Here is a 22,757-nt window from a genome sequence, read left to right as displayed (position 1 = left end):
TTATTACTCACAGTCTTGATTTGTGTCACTTTATTTTTAATCAGAATAATGTAGAATAAGTATAATTTAAGTCTAGTCTTCTGACTTAGGATAAGATTACAAGCACACATTTTTTTCCTGATTCCACAATGAATCTAGTATCCAGAGGTTTTTTTTTTTAAATATTTTTTTATTGATTTCAGAGAGGAAGGAAGAGGGAGAGAGAGATAGAAACATCAATGATGAGAGAGAACCATTGATTGGCTGCCTCCTGCATGCCCCCTACTGGGGACCAAGCCCAAAACCCTTGCATATGCACTTGTCCATAGGCCAAAGCTCTATCCACTGAGCTAAACCAGCCAGGGCTAGTATCCAGAGGTTTGGAAAGCATCTCTGATTTTTCACATCCCCCTCAATCTCTGAGAAGACACTAGGGGCCTTCAATTGCATATGTTTACTTCTGTTTCTTTTTTTAAAGGCCCCATTTAAAGCAGCTGCCTCCTTAGCGCAGTAAGCAGCGCGTCAGTCTCATAATCTGAAGGTCCTGAGTTAAAAAGGCCCCATTTAGCAACTTGACATATGATAAATTTTAGTAATTAGAGATCATTATCAAATTTCTTTAAAAGAGAAGAGCTGTAAAATACTTGTGTCTGTTGATGCCACCTTAAGCGTGTTGAGTAGTATCGAAAGAAAAAAATGTATTAGTATCTGGAATAATTAAAGAAAAATTTTCTTTGGAAATTTCGGGGACTTGATATGTATATGGCTTAAAACTGGGTTGATTAAGATGGTTGTTCAGAGGTGACATCTTCGATCAGTAGCTTCGATCAGACTAGTTGTGTAAATGGAGGTGCGCATCAGTCGGTACTAAAAACAGCAAGAGGCTTATGAGAGATTCAGAATTAGGTTAATTAGAATCAACATCAGCTTTGGAAGCCAGGGCAGTTTGCTAAAAGGGTTGTATTAGAGACATAGTGGACTATAATTGCAAGCCTACCTTGGAGATATTGCATGTTTGGTTCCAGACTACCACAATAAAGTGAATATTTATCAAGTGTGTCAAAAGAATTTTTGGTTTCCCAGTGCACAGAGAATTTATGATTACACTGTAGTCTATTAAGTGTGTAGTAGCATTATGTCTAAAAAACACTGTCCATGCCTTAATTTAAAAATACTTTAGCCCTGACCAGTTTTTCTCAGTGGTTAGAATGTCTGCCCACTGACTGAAGGGTTGCAGGTGCAATTCTGGTTGCAGATTCCCCAGCCCCAGTCGGGTGCGTGTGGGAGGCAACCAATCAATGTTTCTTTCACATCGATGTTTCTCTCTCGGTCTCTATCTCTCCCACCTCTAAAAATCAATGGAAAAAAGATCCTTGGTGCCAAACCGGTTTGGCTCAGTGGATAGAGCGTCGGCCTGCAGACTGAAAGGTCCCAGGTTCGATTCCGGTCAGGGGCATGTACCTTGGTTGCGGGCACATCCCCAGTTGGGGGGTGTGCAGGAGGCAGCTGGTCGATGTTTCTCTCTCATCGATGTTTCTAACTCTCTATCCCTCTCCCTTCCTCTCTGTAAAAAATCAATAAAAAATATTTAAAAAAAAAAGAAAAAAGATCCTTGGTGAGGACTAACAACAACAAAAACTTTATAGGAGTGCACTTTCCACCAAAGACTGAAGACTGTGTTTCCCCAGCTGGAGCTGAAACACTGGAGGTATTTGCCAGAGCAGACTGGCGCAGACTGGCACAGAGCAAGGCTGCGTGGAATGGACCATGGAGGAGTGGTGCGGCCTCGCTGAAGAGGGCCCTGGCCCCAGGACAGCCTCCCATCGGTGCAGCACAGCAGCACGGTAGCACTATTGAGGTGTTCCCAGCAGTGCCGTCACAGCCGTGCTGTATTACCTTTCAGCTGTTGGCACTAAATAAAGCTTCCTTCTTCACCCCAAATTGGGGATTCCTGTTGGTGTTGAATTGGCGCCAATAACCATTGGTTGATACTGTTGACATATAAAAACAAACATTTGTTTTAGATAGATGATAGATATTTATTAAGGAATTAGCTCCTGAAATTTTGGAACTGAGACATTTCAAGATCCACAGTTAGGTATAAGTTCTAGTCTGAAAGCCAGCAGGTGGGAGATCCAAAATGAGTTGATGTTTCAGTTGGAATCTAACGGCAGGAGAAGACCAAAAAAGGAAATAAAATATGCAAACCATCATCTGGGCCTATTGGAAAATGGCACCAATAGAATATGAAGTGCTGCCACACTTCAATTTGTAAAAAAACAATGTGAAGTGCAGTAAAGCAAAGCTCAATAAAAAGAGGTTTACTGCCCTAACCAGTTTGGCTCAGTGGATAGAGCTTTGGCCTGTGGACTGAAAGGTTCCAGGTTCGACTCCGGTCAAGGGCATGTACCTTGGTTGTGGGCACATCCCCAGTAGGAGGTGTGCAGGAGGCAGCTGATCAATGTTTCTCTCTCATTGATGTTTCTAACTCTCTATCCCTCTTCCTTCCTCTCTGTAAAAAATCAATAAAATATATTTTTTAAAAAAAGAAGTCTACCTATACTTCTTTCACTTGTGCTAACAGATAAAAGCTGCTGCTTCTGGGACATAGAAGTGCTGTGAACTTAGCATAAATATATTGTGGGCATAAAAAGTCAGTATTTTCACTTCAAAGTGTTGTCTTAAAGAGGAGTTAGAACTTTAGTCAGGGTATCAGATGCCTGGGTTCTGGTTCCAGCTTAGATTCCAAAACGATTAGTGATCTAGGATTAAATTTGTTTCCCAAATCTCAGTTGTTTTTCCCAAAGTCTCGGTTTTTTTCACATAAAATCAAGATATGTAATTTAAAAAATCTGTTTAAGTTGTAACTTCTGCATGGCTGCATCCATTTCCATTGCTTAAGATAATAAATACCATGTATTATCTTATATAATAAAGAGGTAATATGCAAATTGACCATCACACCCTTGTACAAGATGGTCGCTCCCATGTCATCACAAGATGGCTGACAGGGGAGGGCAGTTGTGGGTGATCAGGCCAACAGGGTAGGGCAGTTAGGGAGCGACCGGGCTTGCAGGAGAGGGAGGGCAGTTGGGGGGTACCAGGCCCAGAGGGAGGGCAGTTGGGGGCAATTGGGCAGCAGGGGAGCAGTTAGGGGCAATCAGGCAGGCAAGCAGGTGAGTGGCTGGGAGCCAGCAGTCCCGGATTGTGAGAGGGAAGTCTGACTGCCAGTTTAGGCCCGATCCCACTGGCAGTCGGACATCCCCCAGAGGTCCCAGATTCGAGAGGATGCAGGCTGGGCTGAGGGACAACCCCCCCCCCCCCCCCCGTGCACAAATTTCATGCACCGGGCCTCTAGTACATTCTATAAAATGCTTATGACCCTTGTCTCTCCAATGTCTATTTTTCCCTTGAATTCCAGGTTCATATATCCTTTTATGAAGACATTATCTCCTCTGGATATCCAGTAAGCACCTCAAACATTACATCACTGAAACAAAACCACTGATTTTCTCTTTTCCCATCAAATTGCTGCTCTCTTGCCAAAACCGGTTTGGCTCAGTGGATAGAGCGTCGGCCTGCGGACTGAAAGGTCCCAGGTTCGATTCCGGTCAAGGGCATGTACCTGGGTTGCGGGCACATCCCCAGTAGGAGATGTGCAGGAAGCGGCTGATCGATGTTTCTCTCTCATCGATGTTTCTGACTCTCTATCTCTCTCCCTTCCTCTCTGTAAAAAAAATCAATAAAATATATTAAAAAAAAAAAATTTGCTGCTCTCGCCCTAACCGGTTTGGCTCAGTGGATAGAGCGGCCTGTGGACTGAAGGGTCCCAGGTTCGATTCCAGTCAAGGGCATGTACCTTGGTTGCAGGCACATCCCCAGTAGGGAATGTGCAGGAGGCAGCTGATTGATGTTTCTCTCTCATCGATGTTTCTAACTCTCTCTATCCCTCTCCCTTCCTCTCTGTAAAAAATCAATAAAATATATTTTTTTAAAAATTTGCTGCTTTTCCACATTTCTCTCCACAAATTAACCACAATCCACAGTTCTGTTAAAAACCAGGACATACCGTTATTCCTCCCTTTACCTCACAGTTTACATCTAATATAACAATTAGTGTCTAGAGAGATGCCTCCGGGATATGTCTAGTACTTGACCATTTCTCAGTATCTCCACTATTTATCACTAGTGTTTTCCTATTTCTTTCAGACTGAAACCCACACACCTTACCTTCAGCCCAGAAATAATTTACAGTGTCTCTGATACCTTACCCATCCTTGTGTTCATTCTGTCACATATTAACACAGGCTTTCCTTACCCTTGGCATCGACTACACTGCAGCTACAGGTAGGTAGTAAAGCCACAGAGGAAGAGCAAAACTCATCTAGGAGCCTTACTCGGTTGCATTTTTCTAAAAATCAAATGTATGGAGGTAAACTTTACACACAGTAAAATGCATCAATTTTTGACAAATGTGTATATTCACTCAATGACCGCCACAATCAAAACACACCTTTTCTATCATGTAAGAAAATAAAAACAGTAGAGAGGTATGTAAATATGAGAGCCTCTCCCCAACTCCACTACACCTTTCTGCTAGAACAACTCAACGTATCTGTGTGCCTCCCACTGGGCAAGTTTACTCTCAACCTTGACTGCAATTCAGAATCATCTGGGAAACTTGAAAATTCCCAATGCACAGGAAGCACTCTAGACCAATGAAATCAGAACACACACATATGTATTTTTATTTAAGTTTTCAAGCACAGGCAATGTTGAGAACCATTATAATCTTGCGAATGGTGTGTGTGTGTGTTTAGTATGTTTGGCTCTCCTTCCTCTTCTCCATCAAATTAACTTCTTACTCTTCAATCTCCACTCAAAGATCATTTCCTCAGGGAACTCTTCCTCTGAACCCCTCTCCTATGGTGGGAGCTCTTTCTTGTTTTATTACATCTGCTTGTATTTCTAATAATGTCTATGTTCCCCATGAGATTGTAAACTCCCTAGGATTTAGCACATGCCCAATATTGAACAACATATACTATAAGTGAATCCTATATAATAAAAGGCTAATATGCGAATTGTCCCCTGGACCAGGAGTTCAACTGGGAGTTCACCAGGGGCGAGGCTGGCAGGCCAACGGCCCGTGGCCCCTCCTCCTGGCCGGCCCAACCCCCGATTGCCCCCCCATCCACTCCGGGCGGCCCCACCCATGCACAAATTTGTGCACCGGGCCTCTAGTGAATGTATAAATGAATGAGAGTGAACGGAGATGTTTGTACCATCACTCAGCACAGGGTAAGGCGGACGTCAGTACAAGGCCTAGGACAGCTCCAGGATGCTCTTGGCACCTCGGTGGTCCTTTCAGGAAAGACCTTCTCTGAGTCCGCAAGGGGTCCTCTGTGGCTATGCTGGCAAAACCCAGGCACGGCATCTTCTTTTGGCGCGGCCGGCGCTGTGCGGCCTCCAGCCGACAGGAGGCGCTGTGGAGAGGAAGCCGCTTGCGACGCACCTTTCCCTTCCTGCTGCCGCCGGCGCCAGGACGTCCTGTTTTCGTTGGCGGCGCTCGGATGGTTTCCACCGCTGTGGCTGCTACCGCCGCTTAGTGCTGCTTCTCGCCCGGCGAGCAGGGTGTAGCGCGGCCTCTTCCTTTGTCCGGTTCTCCTGCGCGTCGTCCGCAGGGCGCCGCTTTCCCGCGCCGGCAGCATGGGCCGGGAGTCACGGTGAGGCAGCGCTGCGGGCGGGCGAGCGGTTTCCTCGGCGGGGGAGGAGGCGGGAGTGGTTGTGGCGGCGGGGTCAGGCCTGGCCCTGCGCAGACCCACGTGTGGCCAGCTCTGCCGCGGCCGCCGGAGGGGCTGGGGACCTCGGCTGAGCCAGTGGCTGGACGTGGGCCGGCGACGGGCAGCGGGTTCCCCTGCGCTATGGGCCGAACCCCCTGGACGGATTCATGATCGTGTGATTGCATGATCTTTTTCATATGTTGTTGAATTCGGTATGCTAACCTTTATGTTTAGATTGAGTATAGACTATCATTTTCTTTTCTCGTACCGCCCTCGTATAAAATAGCAAAATCTATTTCCCATTCCCTCCCTTTTTCCTTTACTTTGATCTGTTTTTCTCCGTAGCACTACATAGCATTTTGTATGTTTATCTTTGTCTGTCATGCCTTCCTTTACAGAAAGCAATCTGCTTGGGGCCTGGTCTGTTTTGTTTGCTCTCTTTTCTTCCTTTTCAAGATAGTTTTCCCACCCCCTGCGTGTGCCATAGCCGAAGGGCTCATTTTCCCCCTAATTAAAAACAACAAAAACCGTGTATAAAAAGTCTTTTCAGTGTTTAATTTGTCTGCTGAGATTTTTTTTTTTTTGGAAAAAAATATAAGAAGATATAGTAGAAGCTACCTGTGTCTGCTCAACTGAATCTTTAACTTAACCTAGCCACTATCGGAAGCGATCAGCATCACGGGGACGTTCTGGAAGTCGCTCTAGAAGTCGCTCACCCTCAGACAAAAGAAGTAAACGTGGAGATGACCGTCGGTCTAGAAGCAGAGATAGAGACAGAAGGAGAGAGAGGTCTCGCAGCAGGGATAAACGAAGATCTCGGTCAAGGGACCGGAAGCGTCTGAGGTAAGGATGTTAATCTCCAAGGACCGATGATAGGTTGAGTCTTATCTAAATCGGGCTTATTCAAAAATGTGTTTTGGACTAGAATTTAGTGGCCTGTTTGCTGCCCTCTGCTTTGACTCCAGCTTGTTTGATTAGGTTCAGAACTGATTTTCCTAGAACCATGATTTTCATCCTTTTTCATCTCATGACACACATGGAAAATGGCACCAATAGAATATGAAGTGCTGCCACACTTCAATTTGTTTTATTACATCTGCTTGTATTTCTAATAATGTCTATGTTCCCCATGAGATTGTTAACTCCCTAGGATTTAGCACATGCCCAATATAGAACAACATATACTATAAGTGAATCCTATATAATAAAAGGCTAATATGCAAATTGTCCCCTCCACCAGGAGTTCAACTGGGAGTTCACCAGGGGCGAAACTTATGTGGAAGATACTGAGATAGTGGAGATACTGAGAAATGGTCAAGTACTAGACATATCCCAGAGGCATCTCTCCAGACACTAATTGTTATATTAGATGTAAACTGTGAGGTAAAGGGAGGAATAACAGTATGCCCTGGTTTTTAACAGAACTGTGGATTGTGGTTAATTTGTGGAGAGAAATGTGGAAAATTATGTGGCACATCAAAAATATTTTTTGTTGATCTAACAAGAAAAAGGTATCGTTTTGATTGATTAACAAAATAAAAGTGACTTTGTAAAAAATCAGGTGCCTAGCCCTAGTCAGTTTGGCTCAGTGGATAGAGTGTTGGTCTGCGTTGGCCCAGGTTTGATTCTGGTCAAGGGCACATGCCCGAGTTGTGGGCTCTGTTCCTAGTAGGGAATATTGATGTTTCCAGATCATTGATGTTTCTATATCTTCCTCTCCCTTCCTCTGAAATCAATAAAAATATATATTTTTAAAAAATCAGATGCCTATCCTATATAATAATCTTATATAATAAAAGGCTAACATGCAAATTGACCGAATGGCAGAACGACTGGTCGCTATGATGCGCACTGACCACCAGGGGGCAGACACTCAATTCAGGAGCTGCTCCCTGGTGGTTAGTGCACTCCCACAGGGGGAGTGCCGCCTGGCTCACGGTTGGCGAGTGCAGCGGTGGTGGTGAGAGCCTCTCTGACCTCTGCCGCAGTGCTCAGGATCAGCAAGCTGAGCGGTAAGGAGCGAGAGGGCCCAGGCTGAGCTAAAGAACACCCCGCACCCCCATGAATTTCGTGCATCGGGCCTCTAGTTCTTATATATAAGGATTTCTGGTACCAAGATTTAAATTAGATGCAACCTTATAATGTGACATGACCAATCAGATGCAGCTCTGTGATATGACCTGTATATTTACGGTTCAAGACAGCATTCACACTGGCTATTGTTGTGTTGTCCATTGTCATTTTTTAATTTAACAATTTAAGGGGAAAGAGGTCAGTGCCCTTGACTAAATAATCTGTTATTGTTTTATTTATTTATTAAAAAAAATTTTTTTATTGATATCAGAGTAAGGGAGAGGGAGATAGAGATAGAAACATCAATGATGAGAGAGAATCATCTATCAGCTGCCTCCTGCACGATCCAGCCCGCAACCCAGGCATGTGCCTTGACCGGAATTGAACTTGGGACCCTTCAGTCCACAGGTGGATGCTCTATCCACTGAGCGAGACTGCTAGGGCAGTTATTGTATGTTTTAAAAATACTTGCCCTGGCTGGGTAGCTCAGTTGGTTAGAATTTTGTCTCTACACTCCAAAGTTGTGGGTTTGATCCTCAGTCAGAGCACATACATGAATGCATAAGTAAGTGGAACAACACATCAGTGCTTTTTCTCTTTCTCTCAAAAATTCAATTAAACCCTAGCCAGTTTGGCTCAGTAGATAGAGTGTTGGCCTGCTGACCGAAGAGTCCCGGGTTTGATTCCAGTCAGGGGCACATACCTTGGTTATAGGCCCAGGCTCTGGTCAGGGCGCATGCAGGAGGCAATGTGTGTTTCTCTCACATGGATATTTTTCTCTGTCTTTCCCTCTCTCTTCTACTCTCTCTACAAATCAATGGAAAAATGTTCCTGGGTGAGCATTAAAAAAATAAAATCAATTAAAAATATTAAAAGAAATTCTTGTGGCACTTCAGTTGAAAATTGTTGGCTAGAATAAAGACTCTCAAATAGTATTTTAAGTTTGGAAAGTTCGGTTGTATTTTCTGTAATCCAAAGTGATTCCTTAAAGCCCTTCTGAGATAGGTTAGAAAAGAAGCTAAAGGTAAGGTTATATGCCATCAAAGGTGTTCTGTTCTAATTATGTCCCGAGAGAGCTTACCCCCATGTTCAGAGAATCCATAAAGCGGACAGACGGAAGCAGGATAGAGCCATCTCCGGGTCCTGCTTACTGTTTGAGACTGTTTTAAAGAACTTATTCAGATTTGAATGAAAGAACATCTAAAATTTTAATTTTGTTTTTACTTGATTACATATTATAGTCAAGCAGCCATTCCTTGCACTTTTCACCCTTTCTGGGGGTGAAAAACAGTTTTAAAATAAAAATAATCTCCCCATACCAAAAAAATTTTTTTTTCTAATACAGTTTCTCATTAAAATAGGAAAGAATACAGGTGGTACAGTTTCTGTGAACTGATCACAGAAAGAACTTTGGCTTTATCTTTTTCAAACATTGGAAGGAGAGATTGTAAAGGTAGTGTATTATACCTTTGACAATGTGGATAGTGCTGTCTTACTCAATTTTGTATTATGTGGTCCCAGGAAGAGTTTCATACAGTTCAGTCAAGAACTTAAGTGAAAGTGTTCATTTAGGATCTGGTCTTTGACTTTTTGATGTGGAAGGTAGAATCACAAGATTTTAGAGCAAGAAGGATTTTGAGATTATTTTGTGACGTCTCCATATTTTATAGATGAGGAAACTAAGACCCAGAGAGTTGATCTGCTGTTTGCCCTCCACTAGTTAGTAGCAGCACCAGGATAGGTTCTCTGGTCTTCTCATTGTCATATCTGCAACCTTCCCACAGTCCTATTTTGTCCATCCTTAGGTTAAGGCTGTCTTTGAAATTTAGATTTTCTATATTATGGGCTATAGATTTCAGCTTGCTATTATTACAGATTTGCTGTGTTTTTCAGTAAACTTTATTTTGAAATTAGGATCCTAATTTTTTTCAGTGACCACTTTTAAGAATTGGCATTACCTCTTCCCTATTTTACTGGTTTGATAGGTAATTGAATCTCAATCTCTGCCTTTAATAATGGTGAAAATTAAGAAGCTTTTTTCAATGTGGGATAGAACCATAAACTGAAATAGTTCCACTTGATAATAGGATATATGAAAAGTATCTCCTTTTCAGGCGTTCCAGAAGTAGAGAGAGAGACAGAAGTCGAGAGCGAAGAAGATCTCGAAGTCGAGACAGGAGACGCTCAAGGAGTAGAAGCCGGGCCCGCCGATCCCGATCCTCCAGTCCTGGCAATAAAAGCAAGAAAGCTGAGAATAGGTAATGTTATCATTGGGCTGTATCTGTCATGCAAGTTGGGAACTGACTGTCTTCCCTGTTACTTATATTTTTAAAAAAATCTTTAGGTCCTGGCCAGGTAGCTCAGTTGGTAGATTGTCATCCTCATATACCAAGGTTGTGGGTTCGATCCCCAGTCAGGTAACATCCAGGAGTCAGTGAATGCATAAATAAGGGGAACAACAAGTCAAGTGTCTCTCCTCTCCCTCCCCCCCTCCCCCTCCCCCTCCCCCTGTTTCTCTCTAAAATAAATTAATTAAAGAAAACTTTAAAAATACTGAATTTGACTCCTACCATGAACTCTTGGTAGAATTTTAACAGGTTTTAAAGCTTATAATTCAATTGGAAAATACCAGACTATTTTAACACACATAATGCATTGTTTTATTTAATAACAATTAATGGTCAGAAATATATTTTATAAACATTTCGAACTATGTTTTTTCTTTGAAATTATTTTGTTAGCATTTTTTGACATTGACAAATAACGTGAAATGGTATGCATTGCTGAATTGCTGTTCAGATGAGTGAACTTTGTGTAATTTAAGTGTATATGTTTCAGTTTGAGATAGTATGTCTGTTAAACATAGTATGTTTAACTCTTTATATTTATCTTGTTAGTGGTTTATCCTTTGCCTATTATTGTTTCTAATGTGGTTCATAGGATAGTTGATATATGGTCTTGTATCTGTTTTCTGTATAGTCTTTATATTAATCATGACATTTCCCATGTCATTTATTTTACTTAGAAAATTTTATTTTACTGAAGTCCGTGTAATAAAACTGGAAAAAAATGTATATGGGGTGCATTCTCCCTGGTAGTACACCCATGCCTTTCTTCCCTCTCAGGCATGCATCTCCTAAACTTTAAGGGCCCCATGAGAATTGTAACCAGGGAGCAGTGGGCAATGACAGCTCGTCCCGGGCTAACTTCCTGAATCTGTCTCCAAGGCCCCTTTTCTCTGACTTTGCAGTGAGCTGAAGCAGCCTGCCTAGGCTTGTTTCTTCCCTGTGGCATTTCTAGAGAGCTATAGCAGCCTGCCTAGGCTCTCTCCTATTGCTTCTTCTATCAAGCCCTTGTCTCACATCCCTAGCTTTAATAAACTTACTCTCTGGTTAATCATAAAACAAAAACTAAAACAAAAGTGTGTGTGAAGATTTCAACATAGGAACTTGGGGGGGATGCAGGCATTCAGACCAAAGCAACCAGTCAGAAAGGATAGCTATGTTTTCAAAGTATTCACCCACAGAAATGCCAATGATCAGGAAAGTCGTTTTCCTAAAACCCCCAGGATTACATCTGTTCTAGCCCCACGTGGCCTCATGACTACAGAGCTAGAGAAATGGAATCATTGCCCTAAAAAGAAAACTTGTTCATGCTGCATGTAACATGTGTAACACATTGGTGACAAGACAGAGTTACCAGGATGGATAGTGACGGTGGTTGCCTAGCGGTGTGGATGTATTTGACACTACTGAACTGTGTACTTAAAGGTGGTTAAGATGATAAACATTATGTGTATTTTCACACACAAAAAAATAACGTAAAATGTCAAAAAAAAGTGTGTGTGTGTGTGTGTAAATTCATAAAAGTGAATAAAATCTGAACATGCAGTTTGTTAAATAATTTTAAAGCAACATCCATGTAACCATCGCCAAGGTCAGGAACTAGAACATTGTCAGAAGCCCTCCACATCCCTTCTGTAACTGAAGTCTCTATTTCCTTAGATAAAAACCAGTTCGGACATTTGTGCTAGTAATTTCTTTGTATTTCTTTATAGTTTTACCACCTGAGTTTTTATCTGGAAAAAGAGTAGTTTAGACGTATATGTTTTACATGAATGAGTCATGTATTCTTTTGTGTCTGCTCAGTGTTTTTTGAGACTTATCTTTGTTGCTTATAACAGTAGTACATTTTCATTGCTGAATGCAATCTGTGGTATAAATATACCACAGTTTATTCATTCTACTTAGATCGATGTTTGGGTTGTTTTAACTTTTTGGTTATTATGAACATTTTTGTATATATAATACTGGTATACATTTGCATGAGTTTCCTAGGGCATATATCTAGGAGTGAAATTACATGATCATAGAACAAGCGTAGCTTTATTTTTACTAGATAATCCTGAATGCTTTCCAGAGTATTATTAATTATACTCCCACCAGAAGTATATGAAAATTATGTTGTTCTATACCCTGACAATGTTTGGTATTGTCAGTCTTTTAAATTAAAAAAATATTTTAAAATAGTTTATTGATTTGAGAGAGAGAGGAAGGGAGAGGGAGAGGGAGAAAAAAACATTCATGTGATAGCTCAACATTGATTAGCTGCCTTCTGCATATCTCCTACTGGGGATTGAGCCTGAAACCTGGGCATGTGCCCTGATGCTGAATCCAACTGGCCACCTCCTGGTTCAAGGGGCGAAGCCCAACTAACTGAGACACACTGGCCAGGACAGTCCTTTAAATTTTTTGTTAATTGAGTAGGCATGTAATACCAATATCATTGTGATTACTAATTTGCATTTCTGTGATTACTATGAACTTTCATATGTTTATTGGTTATTCAGATCTCTTTTCTGAAGTACTTGTTTACATCTTTGCTCATTTTCCTGTTGGGTAGTTTCTCTCTTTAAACAGATTTATAGGAGGTTTTTATTTTTGTTTTTAGATATTCTGTATAGTTGTTTGTTGTCAATTATATGAGTGGCAAATATATTTTTTTACTCTGGTTTGTTGTTTCACTCTGTAATAATTTTTTTTAAAATGTGTTTTCACCGATTTTTTAGAGAGAGGAAGGGAGAGGGGAAGAGAAACATTGATGCGAGAGCGGAACATTGATGGGTTGCCATCTGCATGTCCCTCACTGGGGTTCAAGCCTGCAACCCTTTTAGAAGTTTATGCCCTGGCTGGTGTTTCTCAGTGGTTAGAGCATCAACCCTTGCTTTGAAGCGTTGCCGGTTCTCTTCCCGGGCAGTACCTGGGTTGCAGGTTTGATCCCCGGCTCTCTTTGGGATTCCTGCAGGAGGAACCATCAGTGTGTCTTTCTCACATCGATTTCTTTCTTTTTTTTTCTCTCTCTCTCCCCCTCCTTATCTTCCACTCTATCTGAAATTCAGTGGAAAAAATATCCTTGGGTAAGGATTAACAAAAAAATAAAATAGAAGTTTATACTAGAGAATATCTTGTTTATCTCTGAATATTTTCATCAAATCTGGAAGCATTTCTAGGTATTTTAAAAAGCGCTGACCATGCCCTAACCGGTTTGGCTCAGTGGATAGAGCGTCGGCCTGCGGACTGAAAGGTCCCAGGTTCGATTCTGGTCAAGGGCATGTACCTTGGTTGCGGGCACATCCCCAGTAGGAGATGTGCAGGAGGCAGCTGATTGATGTTTCTCTCTCATGGATGTTTCTTACTCTCTATCCCTCTCCCTTCCTCTCTGTAAAAATATCAATAAAATATATTAAAAAAAAAAAGAAAGCGCTGACCATAAAGGGGCAAACAAGACCAACCAATTTGATTACATTAAAATTATTATTATTACTGTTTTTAATCTTATAGAATGTTAATGTCTTGGTATGTTTCTCCATTTGTTAAGTTTTACCCCTCCAATTTAAATTTTGTAGTTTTTCTATGATATGTCCTGTTTTTCTTATTTACAATTAGTGTCATAGCTTTAATTTTTATTATATTTCCAAGGTATTTATTAATGGAATATAAAAATGCATGTGATTCTTGGAAGTTTATTTCTTACCTAAAAAGTAAAATACAAATCTATAAGAGTATTTTAAAATGAATGTTTCCAAGCACATATAGATGATATGTTTTTCTCTCTCTTTTTAGAAGGTCTAGGTCCAAAGAGAAAACAGATAGTGGAGAAAGTTCTAAAGAGAAGAAAAAAGACAAAGATGACAAGGAAGATGAAAAAGAAAAAGATGCTGGCGTATGTTTACTAGCATAAATAACTATATAATATAAACTTGTTTCTACAATGACAAATTCTTATTTTTTTATGCTCTGTTTTATTTTGAAATAACATATATAAAATATACTTGTTTCCATGAGAAAATTTTTTTCTGAAAAAGTTGCATATCTATACATATCTGTTTTTGCTTACAAACTATTACCATACCATATGCAGCATTTTGTATCTTGCTTTTGTATACTTTAAAATTATAAATTTATCAATATATAAGGTCTCAAGAATAATAAGCAGCTCTACCAGTTCGTCACAGTGCATAGAGTGTGGACTGAAAGGTCCCAGATTCAATTCTGGTCAAGGGCATGTACCTAGGTTGCAGGCGTGATCCCCAGTAGGGGGCATGCAGGAAGCACTTGATTGGTATTTCTCTCTCTCTCTCTCATTGATGTTTCTAACTATCCCTCTCTCTTCCTCTCTGTAAAAAGTCAATAAAAATGTATTAAAAAACATAATGAGCCCTAACCGGATTGGCTCAGTGGATAGAGTGTCGGCCTGCGGACTCAAGGGTCCCAGGTTTAATTTCGGTCAAGGGCATGTACCTTGGTTGAGGGCACATCCTCAGGTGGGAGTGTGCAGGAGGCAGCTGATCGATGTTTCTCTCTCATTGATGTTTCTAACTCTCTATCCCACTCCCTTCCTCTCTGTAAAAAATCAATAAAATATATTAAAAAAACCAACAACATAATAAGCAGCAGTATACCCACCATCTTAGAAATAGAATACCTTGCTGTTTTCATTTGTTATATATTGGAGATCTTGCTGTAGCTGCATATGTAGATAAAGCTTATTCTTTTTAGTGCCTTCATAGTATTCTGTTGAAACAATGTAGAAAGATCACCTTTGATGGATATTTAACCAGAATCGAACCTGGGACCCTTCAGTCCGCAGGCCGACGCTCTATCCACTGAGCCAAACCGGTTTCGGCTCCAATCTGTGATTTTAAACAATGGTGCATTAATTGCTGTATCTATGTTCTTTGTGAATATAGCATAAGGTAAATTGGTATCAAATTGCCATAAAATAAGTTGTATACATTGACTTAAGACATATGAAAATGTCTGTTTCCTTATTTCCTTGCCAACATAAGAATTTGAAAAATTAATTTTTACCAATGTAATTGGAGGTAATTGGTATTATTTTGAGTTGCATGTCTTTAAATATAAGTGAATATTTTCTTTATTTTTTTCTTAAGCCTCACCCTTTCCGTTGATTTTTTTTAGGGAGAGTGGGAGAGAGGTTTTATGACAGAGAAACATCGATGTGAGAGAAACACATTGATTGGTTGCCTCCTGCACCAGCCCCCAACGAGGACCCGAGCCTGGGAGAATCCGGCAGCAGGGGTACATGCCCTTGATTGGAATCGAACCCAGGGCCCTTTAAGTTTTTTACTATTTGCACTTTCTTTGAATTGCCTACTCATATCTTTTGCCCATTTCAGAATGCATTATAGTGTCATTTCTTTGTTTTGTTCTTTTTTTGAGTTTGTTCTATTTTTTAGTGGTTGTATTTTAAATAATTTTTTTAAAAGGACCTCCTTGCTGAGCCGGGTAGCTGAGAGAGTGCAACATAAGTCTGGGAGGTCTGGTTTCTGATCCAGTTTCTTCTATTGAATGACTGGGTGATCTTGAGAAAAGCACATAAGCTTTCTGAGGCTCATCTTTAGAGAGGATGGAATTATTATAAAGACTATAAATTCAAGGGGAAAAACTTTTTGTTTCTTTAAGAAATAAATTTATTTTTGAAATACAAGCATTATATAATCATATTATAAGATATTTGGAAAGTTCAGAAATAATTCTCTGTAATCCCAAAACACCATCCCATTATAATTATGTAATATTTTCTTTGACTGTTTTCTACATGTGTTGCATTTCCATACCTACCTATGGTGGCAACATATGTGACATTTTGATATATATAATGTTTAATCTTTAAGTCCCTGATTATGTGGTGATTTGCTGTCTTCTCTTAAGAGTATTATTAATAATCTTAATAATGGCTTTCGAATGGCTGTTTCTAGTTAACTTAGACCTAAAGGCTAAAAGACCAAAACTTCTTAATCATGTTGATAAATAGCTTTTTAAAAATATATATATTTATATTTTATTGATTTTTTAAAATATATTTTATGATTTTCCACAGAGAGAAAGGGAGAGGGACAGAGAGTTAGAAACATCGATGAGAGAGAAATATCGATCAGCTGCCTCCTGCACACCCCCCACTGGGGATATGCCCTGCAACCAAGATACATGCCCTTGACTGGAATTAAACCTGGGGCCCTGGAGTCTGCAGGCTGACGCTCTATCCACTAAGCCAAACCGCCTAGGGCTTTATTGATTTTTTATAGAGAGGAAGGGAGAGGGATAGAGAGATAGAAACATTGATGGGAGAGAAACATTGATCAGCTGCCTCCTGCACACCTCCTACTGGGGATGTGCCGGAAATCACGGTACATGCCCTTGACCGGAATCGAACCTGGGACCCTTCAGTCTGCAGGCCGACGCTCTATCCACTGAGCCAAACCGGTTAGGGCGATAAATAGCTTTTATTTACTTAATAATTTATAATAGAAAATTGCTTTTCATGGAGGCAATCTTGGAGGAGTTCAGATGATTTAAAGTTGAGAATAACTAATAAGTAGGGAACTTTGGTAAGTCATGTAGTTTTTACTTTGAGGAAGAAGTTGAATTCATGTGTGCATATTGCTTATATCTAAAATGAGATTAATTTATGGTGTTTGAAATCTGTCTATTTTATTAGTTGAAAATGCTTAAAAAATTGATAAACCCAGGTATTTGTTGATTTTTTTTAGAGAGAGAGGAAGGGAAAGGGATAGAGAGAAAGAAACGTCGACAAGAGAGAAATAATGACCTTCTCCCTCCTGTACACCCCTGTTGGGTATTGAGCCCGCAACCTGAGCATTGCCCTGACCAGGAATACAACTGCGGCCTCCCAGTTCATGGGTTGATGTTCAATTACTGAGCCACACCAGCCGGGCGAAGATGCTTTTTTTTACTATTTCATTCTTGGAGATATTTAAAAGATGTGTGACCTTAATCTGGTCTAAATATAGGAGTTTGCATATACATCTGTTTTTTTCCTTTTCATATACTTTGAGAAAATACTTGGAATATCACCTAGAGTAAAATCGTTTATCCTTGCTTTCCTCTATCTCCTGTTTTCCTCCCAAGAACTTTGACCAAAATAAGCTGGAAGAAGAAATGAGAAAGCGGAAAGAAAGAGTAGAAAAATGGCGAGAAGAACAACGCAAAAAGGCCATGGAAAACATAGGGGAACTGAAAAAGGAAATTGAAGAGATGAAACAAGGGAAAAAATGGAGTTTAGAGGATGATGATGGTATATTCATTTATTACAATAATAACCTATATAACAATTCATGTATAGTATTCTAGAATTATGAATAATGTTGGTATTTTGAAGACCATTTATTATGGAAAAAATATGTTTATATATTATAACGTAATGTTTATCATTTCAGCCATTTTTTAAGTGTACAATTCATGGCATTAAGTACATTCACAGTCTTGTGCAATCAACACCACTGTCCATTCCCAGAACTTTTTCTTCATCCCAAACAGAAACTCTGTTCCCATTAAACAGTAATTCCCCATCTTGTCCCCATCCCCGATAACTTCTATTCTGCTTTCTGCTGCTATGAATTTGCCTATTCTAGGTACCTCATAAAAGTGGAATCATACAATATTTGTCCTTTTGTAACTGGCTTATTTCACTTAGCATAATATCTTCAAGGTTCATCTATATTGTAGCATGTATCCGAATTTCATTCCTTTTTATGGCTTAATAGTACTCTATGTTATATAAATATATGTGTATATGTCACATTTTGTTTACCTATTTATCTGTTAGATATATGGGTTGTTTACAACTTTTGGCTATTGTGAATAAAGCTCCTGTATTTATTAGTACGCAGGTAACTGTTTGAGTCCCTTCTCTCAGTTCTAGTTACACAGAACTGGAATTGCTGAATTCATATGGAGGTTTTAAATGTCCCTTTTAATATTTATGTTAAATTTAGAATTGTAAAGTAGTGTTTATTAAGGATTACTGATTTTACTTTAGAGTGGAGAGTTGGGTACTTAAGGGCAAGTAAATAGCTTTATTTTTATTACAAATACGAATGTTAGTAATAAGGGTAAATTAAGGACATGGTTTCAGATTCCTCCTTTGACTTTTTAATGACTTAAAACAGAAACATTTCCTCTCCATATCTGATTTTGACTTTTTAATAAAGAATGTGAAATTTTATAGGAAATGGAATTTTGTTCCTTTTTTTTTTTTTTTTTAAACATTCCTTTAAAATTCTCATTTTCTCTGGAAGTTCCACAGAGTGGTTTAAAAAGATAAATGGGCTCGGCCAGTTTTGCTCAGTGTTTGAGCATTGACCTATGAACTAGGAGGTCACCATTCAATTCCTGGTCAGGGCACATGCCTGGTTGTGGGCTTGATCCCCAGTGGGGGCTGTGTAGGAGATAGATGATCAGTGATTCTCTCTCATCATTGATGTTTTAGTCTCTCTCTCTCTTTCTCTTCCTCTCTGAAATCCATAAAAGTATATTTTAAAGAAAGGATAAATGGATTGTATCTTTAAGTGATGATGTCTTAGTTATGTAAAAAAGATTAGATTTGTCTTTAATTAAGAATGTTATTTTTCCTGTGCTTTAAAGAAAGGTAATTGAAAGGAAAATAAGTAAACCTATTTAGCAGATAAAGTTTTTACTTTGGCTTTTAGTAGTGTAATTGTAAGACTTATTACTGGAGATTCATTTTTAGGCATAATTTTTTGCCTCTTTGACTTAATTTGTTACAATTTTTTTCTTTTATTTAGAACTAATACATGCTCGGTTTAAAGCTGTGAAGTATATTTGAACTGCAGTGTGCCTGGTCAACTGGAAGGGAGGGTGTTTGGGTAGTGAGAGAACAGGTCAGAATGTTGGGGTGTGGTCTGATTGTGAAGAATTTCCTTTTGAAGCACATGTACAAAGAGTGTGTATTCTAATATTTTAGATGATGAAGATGACCCTGCAGAAGCTGAGAAGGAAGGAAATGAAATGGAGGGTGAGGAGTTAGATCCATTAGATGCTTACATGGAAGAAGTGAAAGAGGAAGTAAAAAAATTTAATATGAGAAGTGTAAAAGGTGGTGGAGGAAATGAAAAGGTATGGAATTTTATTTTTAAAGATTTATATTCCTAGTTGGATAACTTGATTTCATTGTTGATTGACATACTATTGACTTGAATGACTTTATCATGTTTTTGTTTTCTCTCCCATCTGGTACTTTTTCTAAGTACCAGAGATATTAGTGAATTTTTAGCTATAAATGTTCTTGTTTCAAAGGTATTGTTACCATCATCTTTGTTCAGTTTCTATGCTTGCTTATTGCCTTCTTAATAGGTCCTCTCCAGACTTCTCCAGCATTTTCATCTTTCATACTCCCATCCCCTTTACCCAGTCTAATTTTCTTTTTTTAAATAGGATTTATTACCTTTTCTCAGGTTAATATAATTTGATTTTTTATCATGTCTATTATTTGTCCCCCTTGTCTTCTAAAATAAAGCTCCTCAGGAGCACTGACCGTTACCTGTTTTACTGATTTCTCCTAAGCTCCCAGAACAATGTCTTGCTTGTTGAATGAGTGAAAAGTACCATTTAATAGTATTTTAAAAATAAATTATATTGCATAGTAACTATATAAATTTATATATTATACAAGAAATTACATATATATGGGGTGGACAGATATAGGTTTACAGTTGTGAGTATGTGAAACACAGAGTTAATAAAGCTATTGTAATAATCATAACCTGCTTTCCATGTCTTTCCATATGAACAACTGTAATCCCACCCTGTGTTAATGTATTATAAAATACATTGTGATATATTGAATTGTAAGATTTAAATGAGAAAGCAGACCACTTTTTGTCTTTTCATTAAGTTGCTGCTAATAACTAAGTTAATTTGATTTATAAATTATGGCAGTTATTGTGTTTCAGTTGGCATATAATTTTTATTTTCATATATGTATAGCCCATGGACACAAACAATAGTGTGGTGAAGGCCTGGGGAGGTGAGGACTGGTTGGGGGGGAGGGTAAATGGGGGAAAAAGGAGGACATCTGTAACACTTCCAACAATAAAGAGATTTAAAAATTTTTCAGCTTTTCAAAATTTTTTTTTTTTTAAATCTTTATTGTTCAGATTATTACATTTGTTCCTCTTTTTTCCCCCCATAACTCCCCTCCTTCCAGCTCCCACCCCACCCTCCACCCTCACTCCCCACCCACTGAGTTCATCCATAGGTGCATGATTTTTGTCCAGTCACTTCCCACATCTCCCACACCCCTTTTCCCCCAAGAATAGTCAGTCCATTCCCTTTCTATGTCCCTGATTCATTATAGTCACCAGTTCATTCTGTACATCAGGTTATTTATTCACTTGATTCTTAGATTCATTTGTTGATAGATGCATATTTGTTGTTCATAATTTGTGTCTTTACCTTTTTCTTCTTCTTCCTCTTCTTAAAGGATACCTTTCAGCATTTCATATAATACTGGTTTGGCGGTGATGAACTCCTTTAGCTTTTCCTTATCTGTGAAGCTCTTTATCTGACCTTCAATTCTGAATGATAGCTTTGCTGGATAAAGTAATCTTGGTTGTAGGTTCTTGGTATTCAGCACTTTGAATATTTCTTGCCATTCCCTTCTGGCCTGCAAAGTTTCTGTTGAGAAATCAGCTGACAGTCGTATGGGTATTCCCTTGTAGGTAATTGAGCCTCTTTCTCTTGCTGCTTTTAAGATTTTCTCTTTGTCTTTTGCTCTTGGCATTTTAATGATGATGTGTCTTGGTGTGGTCCTCTTTGGATTCCTTTTGTTTGGGGTTCTCTGCGCTTCTTGGACCTGTAAGTCCATTTCTTTCTCCAGGTGGGGGAAGTTTTCTGCCATTATTTCTTGAAATAGGTTTTCAATATCTTGCTGTCTCTCATCTTCTGGCACTCCAATGACTCTGATATTAGTCCGCTTAAAGCTGTCCCAGAGGCTCCTTACACTATCTTCACACTTTCGGATTCTTTTTTCATTTTGCTTTTCCAATTGGGTGTTTTTTGTCGAATCTTTGGTTTGATTCTTGTGCTCCTCTGGTCTGCTATTGGGTATAATATTCTTTATTTCCGTCCGTGTATGCTTACTTTCTAATTTCTTTATCGTAGCATCGAGGGTCTCATTAGTTTTCGTGAGGCTCTGCACAAATTTATGGCAAGCCCTCAAAATTGCGATTCTTAGCTCCATATCCTCCATTTCTGTCATGTTTTTTTGTCTCCGCATCTTTTATGCTTTCTTGGTGCACCCCCTTGTGGTCTCTGTGCGCAGTCTTGTTCTAGCCAAGCCTTAATTGTTGTAGTTAACACTAGAGGGATTTGACCACCAGGCCGACTGGCTGTGGAAATCAGCTGTGGGAAAACTTCAGTCCTCAGGGGAGGCGCTAGTCCAGCCCTTGCCTGAGGCGATCGGCAAATGGCTGTGCGCAGGGTTTGGGCGGGGCGGGCTCAACAGGGCGGGGGGGGAGGGAGCAGCTATGGCCGTTCTTAGTCCGTCCCCAGGGGCTCTGCCTCTCTGTCCCAGCAATCGCTGCAAACCTCGGAGGGGCCGTAGCCAGACAGTCCCGCTTCTCCCGTTTGAGTCTGGGTCCCTAGAGACTCGCCCGGATCTGTAGCCCAGAGTCTGAGACTCCCTCCTGATTGAAAACGACAATCGCGCCCTCAGCGCACCGCCGTACCTTTAAATTTTCCACACTACGCCTCCGCTGAGCGTCGGAATGCTGTTGTTTTTGCTTCTAGTTGAAGAGACTCTCCTCAGCCAGCCTTCCCATGGTTCTGGTTGATGTCCGCTCCGACTTTTAGTTGTATTTTTGAAGTGGTTGTCCACGGCGGCAGTCTCCGGTGTTTACCTGTGCCGCCATCTTCGATTCCTCCCCAGCTTTTCAAAATATTTTATATTCCTTTTTTATTTTAGAAGTCTGGACCAACGGTCACAAAAGTTGTCACTGTTGTGACAACCAAAAAAGCAGTAGTGGATTCTGATAAGAAGAAAGGGGAGCTGATGGAGAATGACCAGGATGCCATGGAGGTAATTCTTCATTAATTTTGAATTTTTCATGTTGCTACCTTAGGCCCTCGTTGGGGAGCTCAGCTGGTTAGAGCATTGTCATGATATGCCAGTCAGGGCACATTCTGGATTCAACTAATGAATGTATAAATAAGTGGAATAACAAATTGATATTTCTCTCTCTCCCTCTCTTTCAAATCAGTTAAAAAAATAAAGTGCCCAAAGTGATGCTACCCTAGAAGTATTTACTAGGAATCAATGATGAAGATGTACTTTTCAATTATGCAAACTATTATTAAGAAGCCTTGCGATTCTTAACAATGTTATAGCTGAATATCCAGTTGGTAGAACAATCTAACATCTTTGCCCTCTTGCTCTTTGCCCATTTATTGTTAATCCTCACTCGAGGATATTTTCCCATTGATTTTTTAGATTAAGAGGGGAAGAGAGAGAGAGAGAGAGAGAGAGAGAGAGAAAGAGAAAGAGAGACATCGATGTGCGAGAGACACATTGATTGGTTGC

The 22,757-nt window shown here is 39.8% G+C and overlaps 1 protein-coding gene across 2 annotated transcripts in view; it reads left to right on the top strand.

The window, feature by feature from the left end:
- The first annotated feature begins 5,526 nt into the window (after positions 1 to 5,526).
- The window catches only part of DDX46 (DEAD-box helicase 46), a 64,214-nt gene continuing 46,983 nt past the window's right edge, over positions 5,527 to 22,757 (top strand). For both annotated transcript variants that reach the window (XM_070414978.1, XM_070414977.1), the window contains exons 1-7: positions 5,527 to 5,705; positions 6,417 to 6,605; positions 9,950 to 10,093; positions 13,958 to 14,057; positions 17,288 to 17,453; positions 19,143 to 19,294; positions 22,143 to 22,256. In XM_070414978.1, coding sequence (XP_070271079.1) covers positions 5,689 to 5,705; positions 6,417 to 6,605; positions 9,950 to 10,093; positions 13,958 to 14,057; positions 17,288 to 17,453; positions 19,143 to 19,294; positions 22,143 to 22,256 — 882 coding nt within the window. In that variant the 5' untranslated portion in view covers positions 5,527 to 5,688. The remainder of the gene's footprint in view (positions 5,706 to 6,416; positions 6,606 to 9,949; positions 10,094 to 13,957; positions 14,058 to 17,287; positions 17,454 to 19,142; positions 19,295 to 22,142; positions 22,257 to 22,757) is intronic.

Source organism: Myotis yumanensis, unplaced genomic scaffold (assembly GCF_028538775.1).
Source record: "Myotis yumanensis isolate MYYU_CA2020_CCGP unplaced genomic scaffold, mMyoYum1.0.hap1 SCAF_5, whole genome shotgun sequence".
Taxonomy (NCBI): Eukaryota; Metazoa; Chordata; class Mammalia; order Chiroptera; family Vespertilionidae; genus Myotis; species Myotis yumanensis.
This window is presented reverse-complemented; position numbering and strand designations above follow the sequence as displayed.